This window comes from Cibotium barometz, chromosome 47 (genome assembly GCF_041138505.1).
Source record: "Cibotium barometz isolate CiBa-2024 chromosome 47, ASM4113850v1, whole genome shotgun sequence".
NCBI classification, from domain to species: Eukaryota; Viridiplantae; Streptophyta; class Polypodiopsida; order Cyatheales; family Cibotiaceae; genus Cibotium; species Cibotium barometz.
The window spans coordinates 20,295,353-20,307,820 of NC_141092.1; the positions used below are offsets into that span (position 1 = coordinate 20,295,353).

Here is a 12,468-nt window from a genome sequence, read left to right on the forward strand (position 1 = left end):
TGTGTTGAAGATCCATATTATGCCCACATGTGGAGTGTCATAGAGAAGAGGGATCCCTTGACCAAATAAAGATAGCCCCGTTCACGAGACAGACACTTCCACCCAGTGGTAAGTCTCGAGAGATATCTCAAGGAGACATGTCCCTTATGAGTGATGAAAGAAATCGTTGGAAGAATTTTTCCATCGATAATGGTTACCTACTTTACAAAGGTAGAGTATGTATACTTTCGGACTTAGGCATTAGGCGCTGAATTTTATATGAATGTCATGATAATCCGAGTGCTAGTCATCCTGGAATATGGAAGACATATGCACTGGTTTAAGAGACAATTTTATTGATTTGGCTTAAGTAAGGACATCCAAGACTATGCCTTAAATTGCCAAAAGTGCCAAGTCAATAAAGCAGAATGCCGAAAGTTAGGTGGTTTACTAAGTCCACTAGAGATCCCAAATAACATGTGGGAGAGTATCTCAATGGACTTTATAGTTAGATTACCTAAAACGAATAGAGGCCATAATTCGGTTTGGGTGGTCGTAGATAGGTTGACTAAAATGTCGGTTTATTCCGACAAAAATGACAGTGACTACGCCTGAGTTAGTAAGGCTATTCATTGAAAATATCTATCAAATGTATGGCTTACTAGCCGATATAGTTAGTGATAGAGATACAAAGTTTAACAGTCACTTTTGGTGTGCTATGTTCAAGAGATTGGACATCATGCTAAGTATGAGTACGGCTGATCATCCTCAAAGTGATGGTCAAACCGAGAAAGTCAACCAAGTCTTGGAAGACATGCTACAAGCATATGTAAGTAAAAAGAAAACCAATTGGAAAGAATATTTACCCATATTGGAATTTTCTTATAATAGTGCCAAACATTCAACCACGGGATTTAAGCCATTTATATTGATGTAGGGTTTTCAACCACGAGCTCTAGCGGCCGCTGAACTCGAGAAAGAAAAGATAAAAAAGGTTAAAGATTTTCTTCAAGATCTCAAGGAGACGACGCAAATCATAAAAGATAATGTTAAGAGAGCACAGGACCATGCTAAACATTATGCCGACAAAGATCGTAGTAGGCAAATCATCTTTGAGGAAGGTGATAAAGTGTTTTTAAAGGTGCCCGCACATTCTGAATCTTTGAAAATGGGGAGAAGCCCAAAGCTATCTCCAAGGTATTGTGGTCCATTTACAATACTTTAAAAAGTAAGGAGTGTTGCTTATAAGTTAGCTTTACTAGAAAGCTCTAAAGTTCATCCAGTTTTTCATGTTAGTAGACTAAAAAAGAAGTTGGGTGATGATGATAATCTCATCAGTCAAGAGATCCTAGTAGAACTTATTGAACCCCCATCCTTACCACATGAAACAGAAAAAGTCTTGGATTTCCAAGAGAAAAGAACTTGACACTCTGTACAATAGGAGTGCTTAGTCAAGTGGAAGGATAGACCAGAAGAAGGTTTTACTTGGGAAAAGGTAAGCACACTCAGAAAGAGGTTTTACCTGGGAAAAGGTAAGCACACTCAAAAAGAGGTTTTCGAATTTCGTTTTTGAGGATGAAAACTCTTCTTAAGGGGGGGGGTTTATGTCATGACAATGGAATTAATGAGAGCCTAGTGAGGGGATCCTAAACCTTAGCCCTTGTATAGACTCATTCACAAGGTTTGTTTGAAGCTTCACCCCCTAGGTTTGCTACTATTTTGTAACGTATAGGTGACCATGCCTATACCCTCTTGAGATTCTTTAAGAATGGGTTCCAAGGGTGGCATCCCTTCCTCTATGGCATGAGCCAATGCTTGCACATTGAGTTGGGTTGTTTGATCCCTATCCAAACTAGGTCATGCCCTTTCACTATTATCTTGTTGAATCAATCCGGCCTGTCTCTCAGCCATTTCTCTCGAGTTCCAATTGTAATATTTCTCGCTCCAGGACCTATATTTGTAATTAGGCCTCTTGCACTCTATTCTTTAGGTCCATTTCTTCAATGGTGGGAAAGAACATCCTCCTCGCCTTTGAGCACTTGTGGTGTCTCTCTTGATCCTAGGCGTGGGTTGGGGGGTAGATGTTAATCTACCAATCTCTTGGAATGTTACAGAGTAGCAAGAGGACACTAGCCCCTGCAGCGTTCCCATTTGTTACCCATTGCTTGACCCATGTTAGCTATACTAGCATCCATGTGTGATTTAGTTGGAATTCCTAACAACCTCTTGTTACTTCAAAGAGGTTGTTAAATATAGTTGGAGATGAGGCATATTGGCCTCCAAATGCCTCCTTGTGATGCCCTCCTCCATGGAATCCTCACTACGTGACGTCTCAATGGAGTCTTGTCTCCTAAACTATACACACTTAAATGAGTACTCATGAATGATTGGATAAACCCAAAGCTGTATTGTATTGACGAGAGGATTCATGGTAATTACATACACTATCATTGGGGGAGATATTATCACAACTACTCGCCCTGATCTCACAAGTTCATGTAATTGATTGTACACTAGGTAAAATTTACACTGCTTCTAGATTAAACTTTTGATCTGACACGCCTCAACATGGATGTGGTTGAGTGTTTAGGGTGATGATCTAAGCTATTATTCCCAATCTTCACCACTTTCACTAAATTTTGATTGGCATGATTGGCAATCACGGCCCTGTGATCACATAACATAACCATGGCTGCCTACTCACGCGACTCTCACATGATTATCCGTCACGCAGCTGCTTGCTCCACGGCAACTCGATCGTTCCGCATAATCCTGATCACTACGTGCTTTAGATAAGATATGATAATGCTAATATATGATTGGCTCATTATGTCAAAAAAATTTGGGGATAATCCTTGGCCTCAACTCTAACACCCGTGATTGTAGGGAATCACAGTCGTGATCACGGGTCGCGGGCATGATTCTTTTTGGAAATGGAATCACGATTGTGACTGTCCAAGTTTTGATTTTTAGCTTATGGGGTTAGGGAGTGCAAATCTAAGTATTTCCTACTCCAATGATCCAATATGGACATTTTTATGGCAATGGGATCTAATGGCTCCTACTTTTTCTGATTTAAAAAAATATGAGGCAATTCTTGCATAATCACAATGTGATTTCGCAGGCCTTGTAATCCAAAAATGAATGTAAATGATAAATTTTGAGGTTTTCTTAGCTTGTTTAATGTTTAATGCGTACAAATAAAAAATAACAACCAAAAGTACAAAAAACACTAGTTTTCTCTTCTCTTTCTCCTTTCTTTTCCAACCTTACGCTTCTCTACCACACATATTGTTTCACAAGAAGCCATGTTTCTGGAAAAGGGGCTTGAAGATGGGTAGTGGTTGGGGACTAAAAAACAAGTAGAAAAAGAACCGATTGCCTCCTTGGTAGTGGCACAAAAAATGTTATGGTTTGCACTACTCTTTGTGAAATTTCTCAAACATCAAGTCATGCCTACCTTAACAAATCGTGGGATTTGCCGATTCCCAAGTGCATATCTCTCGAAGACTCCAAGCTGCTCCACTAGTTGGTGCTAGCTTTAGTTTGCTACTTGTCGGTGCTAGCTTCTTCTCCTTTGAATCCCACTCCTAGTTGTCATTGTGCAAGAGGAGCTATGCATACACCACCTCCAAGGTGTCTCACTCCTCTCACTCTTGCTCACACAATGGACAAGAGGCATACATGCACCAAGAATCATGCATACTACTCTCAACTCACTCTCTCATACAAGACTAAATTTAGCACAAGAAAGCTAATAAACAAACAAGACTTAATTGACACAAAGGAGGATTCTCCTTTGATTATGAGAAAAAGTTACTTATACACATATGCCCCTTATTGGGCACCCAAAAAACTTATAGTGAGCTTGGTTATCAGCTATCGTTTCTCATAATGCAACATTTTATAGTGTGGTTTATGACACTTATTATAATCAATCTCTCACGTGTAGAGAAGAGATGTTTAGTTAACCCAAAATGGGGTTAACTATGGGTCCAGCCTTTTGCCCTACCACTAGGCCTATGGAGCCGATGTGAACTCACACACCCGTAATCAAAGTTTTTTTTACATTACACATACACACAAAACTAAATTCAAAGTTCACACATTTACCCCACTAATAAACATTTCTTTCTAATAGTAATAGAAGCATTACTTTTATTGTCATAATTTTGAGAATACATCATCATAAAAATGTTACAAATCACTATGAAGAACCATCAAGGAGTCTCATGGCACCACAACCATGATTCTTAGAGGGGGAAGGTACACACCACCACTGAGCTCGAACACTCCCAACCACTATGCTAATCGGAGGAGCCCGCACAAGTCTCACATCCGACTCAAACACTCGTGTATCCATTCAAAGGAGCCACTTTGCTAGTCATCACCACTCCCAAAAGCACAAACACTCTAGGAATTGATGTCAGGAGCCACACACCATGCATGAGTGACAATCACGTCCACTCATTAGGCTCTACCCTACTCGATACACACTGGAGCCGTTACTTGTCCCTGTTATACTGATCGTGCCAAGAGTGCACCCACGTCCAACCAAAATGGGTCAACAAGGTCTTGGTCTTCATGTATCATGCCTCTTAAATGACATCCACACAGAACATTATTAACATGTGTGGTATCTTCACATGTTTCCACAAAAACATAACCTAAATGAATACAATGTTGAAATAATGTAAAGACATGATTCATGCAAGCAATGCATCACACATGCAAATCGAGCATGTGTAAAAAATCACAAGTTCAACGAGACATCCCTGCTTTCCAGTCACATGCAAATTGAGCATGTGTAAAACATAGCAAGTTCGACAAGATATCCCTGCTCTCCAGTCAAAACTTTGAACGAAAAAATCCTCCAACCACATTAGTCTGGTGAGGTCTTCTTAATTTAACTGGCTGAATTAGCTATCCCAACTTTTTTTTAATCATAGATTTCCATTTACCTTGGGGTAAATTCACACATGTGTAGGTAGGTACAAAGTACAAGAGTCATGTAAATTATATGTATATACCTTGTTCGCAAGTCAAGAATTTACCCTAACCTTTAGGATACACATGAGCTATATAAGTATGCCCCTATATATGGTTGGACTTCTAAAATTTGCCAGGGCATAGGCTCAATTTCACAATTTCTAGCTTAATTTACCTAAGGCATTGCTCACTATTATATATACAAGGGTTTATACATATGTGCTCAAATTCTCGAGAACTAAGGTTAAATCTTAATTCTATATGCGTCGAAAATTGGGTGTAGGTACACCTACACCGCACTTGACCTTCTATAAATAGATAGGGTTTAAAATTTAGGGTTAAGGTCCTTTAATTATTCACTTATTGCATCGAACATTAGGTTTAGGTACACCTACACCATACGACCTTCTATATATAGATAGGGTTCAAAACTTAGGGTTAAGGTCCTTTAATTATTCACTTATTGCATTCTCTTAGGAGGTAAGGTCCTTTAATTATTCACTTATTGCATTCTCTTAGGGTTAAGGTCCTTTAATTATTCACTTATTGCATTTTCTAAGGAGCTAAGGTCCTTTAATTATTCACTTATTGCATTCTCTTAGGAGCTAAGGTTTGATTATATACATACCTTAGGTTTTTAATCTAAACTCCAACACGGTCCTATATATATATATATATATATATATATATGTATATATACATATATGTATATATACATATATGTATATATACATATATATATATGTATATACATACATACATACATACATACATACATACATACATACATACATACATACATATATATATGTATGTATGTATGTATGTATGTATGTATGTATGTATGTATGTATGTATATACATATATATATATGTATATATACATATATGTATATATACATATATGTATATATATATATATATATACCATACACAATATATATATTGTCATGCAATTGCACCTAGACTAAGTCTAAATTAAGAGTTTCTTGTGTGGAGAAAACATGGATCTAGGCTAGGCTATGGAGAATCAAAGTTAATGAAATCCATTATTAAGAAGATTAATTAAAGATTAAGATGAAGAGACTAGTCACACAATAGATAAATCCATTATCAAGAAGATTAATTAAAGATTAAGATGAAGAGACTAGTCACACAATAGATAAATGATTGCATTGCTCTCAAATAAGAGAACCTAGTTACATGATTTTATAGCCATCATCCCACAAGATACATGCACCCTTATGCCATCCATGTCTCAATAAATACTCACACTCAATATGCCACCTTCTTGTGCTTTCCATGTGCTACCTTTTTTACCATTGACTTTGTCTTTTACATGTAACCATACAAATCAACCTTTGAGTTAGGACCCTTAGTCTTTCTTCTTCCTTTCTAATGGGCGTGCTCTTAGGCCCCCTTGCTCTAATCACATGTCCCCTTCTTCTTTTTATCCTATATGGGAAGTTAACAAAACAAGTTATATATATATATATATATATATATATATATATATATATATATATATATATATATATATATAAAGAGTAAGGTCCTCACTCACTTTTTCTCTTTCTTGCATTGGTGGAGGTGGTCGATGTTGCACTTTTTCGGTGGCTGGTGTTCCACTTGTTGCTCCCCTTGCTACTTTGTGCCACTGTGTACTCATGCTTGGTTATTGGTTGTGGGGCCAGTTGGCTGGCTTGACCTTATACGTTGGGGGTTAGCTGGCCGTGCTTGGTACCTTGGGCTTTGGTTAGGCCCTTTCTTGTGGCCATTAATTTTTCCTTGGTTTGGCCCTTGCTTGGCCTTGGCCGCTGAGGCTTGATGCTTATCGTCTCCTCTTCGTGGGCCCCTTGGCACGGTGTAACCTTCTCCTTCACCAAAACTTTAAGGAAGGAAAAATTCCTCTCTCTCTCTCTCTCTCTCTCTCTCTCTCTCTCTCTCTCTCCAAACAAAACATGTAAAGTCCCTTTTTCTCTCTACTACAATGAGGTTTCCCAAAAAAACTTCATCAAGAATTTCCAAAATTCAACTATTACTTCACCTTATGCACACTCTCAAGACTAGAAGAGGGGGGTTGGGGGGTGGGGTGGAAAGGGATGATTGAGACCCTCTACATGTGCATGGCTAGATAAGTGGTTGTCAAGCCATACCTTTCATGCATTCCATGCAAACCAAAAATCTATGTGCAAACCATAGATTTTTTGGGCTAAAGTCCTCTTTTGAAATGCATGCATTTTATCTCTTTTGAACTAATATAGAGTGCATGACTCATCTTTTGCACGAGCCATAAACCACATACCACATATCACTAACAAATTACCATGGATTCTAATCATCTAAAGAACATAGCAAAGAGCTTAATTGTATACCATCTAAACCTCATAACAGGAAGGCCTACACTCACTTTGCTCATGTTACTCTATCTTATTGAGAATTTTATTTTCGTTAACCACTTGATAATAATGGAGCTACCCTTCAAGTTCTTTGCTTTCCTAAAATTATTAAATGTCACAAACAAACTTGTTTAATCACATAGATGTTGATAATACTCAAGCAACAATTATTTATTGGGGATCCTTAACAAAGACCCTAAACCTTTATTTCCAAGAAGTTCATTCTATCATTGGCAAGGGGAATATATCAAGGTAATGACTTCTTGTGTACATATTATTTTGAGATTTACCTTATTAAGTGATATTAGCTGGTGCCAAATGTTACTATTTGAAACTATTCTCACACTTTTCTTTTAGGATTGGTGGGTTTGGTGTTGCGCTCTGCCCCTCTAAAAATGCAACCATTTTTTATGCTCGAAATGCAATTTTGTTTCTCCCTTTTAATGAAAGGCTTTTGACCAAAATTCTTTTTATGGGTCCCTTTACCCTACAATGGTTGTAGAGGCTGCCTGAACCACAATTCTAGGGAAATGAAAAAACAGTATATCAATTGAATGTTCAAAATTCAAAAAACACCTTCCAATTTTGAGTTTGAAGGTTTAAAAATTGGAATTTGAAGGCTTAAAAGGTTTGATGGGCTCCTTTTCTGAAAATGGATGGGAGAAGCTTATAATTCCAAGATGATGTGAAAGATTAGGACAGGCACAAGAGGAATGGAATTGTAAAGGGTTGCCCTGATTAGGACTCTTACAGCGAAGGTAGTGCGTGAGTGGGGTTTCTTTCTCTTGCTTTCCAGGATCGCCCACATACCGATCGCGAGCTCTGAGGCCCTTTCAAGGCCGTCATGTGCATTTCTTCCCCTTTTCGGGGGATGGGTCGATCTCTGTAGCTTTGCGGATCTCTCTCCCTCTGCACAGAAACAAGGGCAGGAGGAAAGAGCTCTGCCAACAGGTATTCTGCTTTTCTTCATCATAATATCGATTAGTTAGTATGTCAATCTGCTTTTCTCTCATTCTACTTGGGTTCTGTCTGAGGTCACCTACCTCAGCTTGCTGAAGATTACAGAACAGTTCACAGTAGTCCTTATGCATCATTTATATCTTTCATATGCGCATTTCAATGCATGAATGTATGTATGTGTATAGTATCTTACTGAGTCTTTTTCCATCTTGTTTTCCTAGTGCATTTAAAAAGCACTTCTGATGTCTGTGTATGGTATGATATGTATGTGTATGTATTCTTAGTGTGTGCATTTCAACGTGTGTATGTATTTTTAGTGTGTGCATTTCAATGTGTGTATGTATGTGTATGCGCATGTGCATGTGCATGTATATGCTCTTACTGAGATTTTTTCCATCTTGTTTTCCTAGTGCATTTAAATGCATGCCCGTCTTATTTTTATGCATATAAGGTATGATATGTATGTATTCTTAGTGAGTCTATTCTCATTTTGCAGTTTGAAGATCTTAAGTTGGTTTTCTGCTGATTCTCGTGCATTCTTTGTTTTCAAAGCATGGCGTTTGATGTGACCCAAATCCTCCTCAATGCCCAGTCTTCAGATGGATCCGTACGTAAGCTGGCAGAAGATAACCTGAATCAGTTTAAAGAACAAAAATTCCCTGGATTTCTTCTGTCTCTGGCACATGAGCTTTCTAACAACGAAAAGCCCCCAGATAGTCGTAGGCTTGCGGGGTTGATCTTGAAGAACTCCCTCGATGCAAAGGAAGCACCGTGGAAAGCAGAGCTGGTCCAAGCATGGATCTCTCTTGACACTGCTTTGAAATCTCAGATCAAGGGGGCTCTTTTGATAACATTGTTGTCCCCCGTGGCAGACGCTAGTCATACATCTGCTCAAGTCATTGCCAAGGTTGCAGCCATAGAGCTGCCACTGGGGGAATGGCCTGAGCTTGTAGGAGCGCTTTTGGGAAACATGGGGACACCACAAGCAGAAAAGCCTTCTCACTTAAAGCAGGCAACTTTAGAGACACTGGGCTATGTCTGTGAGGAGGTATTGTCAGATGTTCTTGCACAGGAGCAAGTCAATTCCATCCTGACTGCGGTTGTTCAAGGCATGAATACATCTGAGAGCAGCAATGATGTCCGGCTAGCAGCTACACATGCACTGTACAACGCACTTGATTTTGCACAGGACAACTTTGACAATGATATGGAGAGGGATTACATCATGCGAGTCATCTGTGAAGCCACACTTTCTGCTGATGTGCGTGTCAGGCAAGCAGTTTTTGAATGCCTTGTTTCAATCTCCTCGACTTACTACAGTAAGCTCTCCCCTTACATGCAAGATGTGTTCTCAATAACATCCAAAGCAGTGCGTGAAGATGAACAGGGGGTTGCCCTCCAAGCTATAGAGTTCTGGAGCTCTATATGTGATGAAGAGATCGAGGTCCAGGAAGAGTATGGTGCGGAGTTTTCAGGGGATTCAGAGGTTCCTTATTTTAAGTTCATCAAGCAAGCCCTTCCTGCACTTGTACCACTGCTGTTGGAGACACTGACAAAGCAAGATGAGGATCAAGATCAGGAAGAGGGAGGTTGGAATCTGGCTATGGCGGGAGGCACTTGTTTGGGCCTTGTTGCCCGGACAGTTGGGGACGATGTTGTCCCGCTTGTGATGCCGTATGTGCAGGAAAACATTGCGAAGCCGGATTGGAGATGCAGAGAAGCTGCAACATATGCATTTGGTTCGATTTTAGAAGGACCTTCCCTGGAGCAGCTCAGTCCTTTGGTGAATGTTTCTTTCAATTTCATGCTCAATGCCATGAAAGATGAGAATACTCATGTCAAAGATACCACAGCCTGGACTTTGGCCAGGATATTTGAGTTTCTACATGGCCCCAACATCGATGCACCAGTGATAAACCAAACCAATCTGCCCCTTATTCTCGGGATCTTGTTAGAGGGAATCAAGGATGTACCAAATGTTGCTGAAAAAATATGTGGAGCTATCTATTTTCTTGCTCAGGGATATGAGGAGTCAGGGGGCATGACTTCTCCTCTAGCACCGTTTTTCCAAGGCATTATTCAAGTGCTTCTTGCAACTACCGATAGAGAGGATGTGGGTGATTCTCGGCTGAGGGCATCAGCTTATGAGACTTTGAATGAGGTTGTTAGGTGCTCCACTGAAGACATGGCACCTGTTGTCGTGCAGCTTGTCCCAGCTATCTTGCAGAAGCTTAGTCACACTTTAGAAATGCCAATCTTGTCTTCAGATGACAGAGAGAAGCAGAGTGAGCTGCAGGCTTTACTCTGTGGTGTGCTGCAGATCATCGTACAGAAGCTGGCGGCATCAGAGTCGACCAAGTTTGGAATTCTTCAATATGCTGATCAGATGATGGGCATTTTCCTTCAGGTTTTTGCCTGCAGAAGTGCTACAGTCCATGAAGAGGCAATGCTTGCCATAGGTGCCCTTGCTTATGCAACTGGTGTACAGTTTGGGAAGTATATGCAGGAGTTCTACAAATATTTAGAGATGGGCCTTCAAAACTTTGAAGAGTACCAAGTGTGTGCTGCTACAGTTGGTGTGGTAGGCGACATCTGCCGGGCTCTAGATGACAAGGTTTTACCCTTCTGTGATGGCATAATGACTCAGCTGCTGAAGAACCTTTCAAGTAATCAACTGCATCGCTCTGTGAAGCCGCCAATCTTTGCCTGCTTTGCAGACATTGCACTTGCAATCGGAGAGAATTTTGAGAAGTACCTAGTGTATGCCATGCCGATGCTGCAAGGGGCAGCACAGCTCTCTGCACAGGGTGCAAATCAAGATGATGAACTGGTTGACTACTATAATCAGCTGCGGAATGGGATTCTGGAGGCATATTCAGGCATTTTTCAGGGCTTTAAAAATTATAAATCAGAGTTGATGGTGCAGTTTGCTGGCCATATCCTGCAGTTTATTGAAAGTATTTGTGGTGACATACACAGGTATGGGGGCTCTATCATGCATTTGGCTCTTGAGTAACAATCATGAGAAACTGTTTTTAATTTCAAAAAGGTAATTAACTCTTTATTAATCACATATCAAATGTAAATTTAGGCTACCATGCATCTCTTAATTATTTACAGCTTCTTAATCCTATTAATACCCTCTCTAATCCATGGTACAATTTATTTTATTTTCATCTACATTTTGTACAGGGATGATGCAGTGACCAAGGCTGCTGTGGGCGTCCTGGGCGACTTGGCGGACACACTGGCTTCTCATGCTGCGATCTTGTTCCAAAACTCGACTTTCTACCGGAGTTTTCTACAGGAGTGTCAGGCTTCAGATGATCAGCAGCTTAGAGAGACGGCAGATTGGGCTCTAGCAATCATCAACCGCATTCTTCCAGGATAATTTTGGGCCTCCCAGCAGAAGCTTCTGTCCAATTCTTCTTTGTAAGATTGTTTCGATTCATTTCCAAACATCAATGTCCTTGTACATCCATTCTGTCTTATTTGGAATAACATTTGGGTCAATGGGGCAGGTTCACTTGTGAGCCAGTCCATCATATGGACTTGTCATGCCAGACACTACTGTGAATGTGGTGGTGTGTCCGGAATATAATTGGGTCAGTCTTTTTGTAAGTGTTGAGGTGATCAATGGCGGTGGTTGCTTTCTCCTATGCCAAGGTCGAGAGTCTATTCGTGAGCTCACAACACTTGTATTTGGTGTGTTGTGTTGACTCATTCCTCCACGTTGCCAGACGTGATGGGTTTTATGTAAAAGAACCTTCAAAGATTCTTGCTTGTTGGTCAGCCATGCGTTGGCAGAGTAAATAAGAAGGGGCCAAATCTCTTGGTATAGACGTATTTTAGATTGGCGAATATATATTTCTCTTACAAACACAAAACGGATTTGGGAAAATTGTTTCAATCTAGGTATGTATATATCAAGAATTCAAGTGTTTGAGCCTTCAGAACAAGGAGCATAAACGATTGACCATTCAGCCCATAGATCTCAACATTCCTCAGCGTTTTTAGAAAACGATTCCCCAAGGAGAATCATTCAGCCTTCCCTCAGCAAAATGCAGCAGTCCATAGCATTCAACCCTCTAGAAGACCTTGCGTTTTTTGCATGGAATCAGTTTTCAGCATTCATATCATC

General features: G+C 40.0%; 1 protein-coding gene across 2 annotated transcripts; it reads left to right on the forward strand.

Annotated features, from left to right (window-relative positions):
- Nucleotides 1–8,001: 8,001 nt before the first annotated feature.
- LOC147611490 (importin subunit beta-1-like) lies at nucleotides 8,002–12,167 on the forward strand. Of its 2 annotated transcripts, XM_086784589.1 has the most exons (4): nucleotides 8,002–8,318; nucleotides 8,880–11,306; nucleotides 11,520–11,759; nucleotides 11,849–12,167. In XM_086784589.1, the coding sequence occupies exons 2-3, from the start codon at nucleotides 8,881–8,883 to the stop codon at nucleotides 11,716–11,718; spliced, it is 2,625 nt and encodes an 874-aa protein (XP_086640715.1). In that variant the 5' UTR covers nucleotides 8,002–8,318; nucleotide 8,880; the 3' UTR covers nucleotides 11,719–11,759; nucleotides 11,849–12,167. The 2 variants fall into 2 exon arrangements, with proteins under 2 accessions (XP_086640715.1, XP_086640714.1); XM_086784588.1 differs by having other exon boundaries at nucleotides 11,520–12,167.
- The last annotated feature ends 301 nt before the right edge of the window (nucleotides 12,168–12,468 follow it).

What these genes read in the sequence shown, in the direction of transcription:
- LOC147611490 (XM_086784588.1), top strand. Translation starts at nt 8,881, where the DNA reads ATGGCGTTTGATGTGACCCAAATCCTCCTCAATGCCCAGTCTTCAGAT. An exon ending in ATTTGTGGTGACATACACAG is followed by an intron (nt 11,307 to 11,519) that starts GTATGGGGGCTC and finishes CATTTTGTACAG; the next exon opens with GGATGATGCAGTGACCAAGG.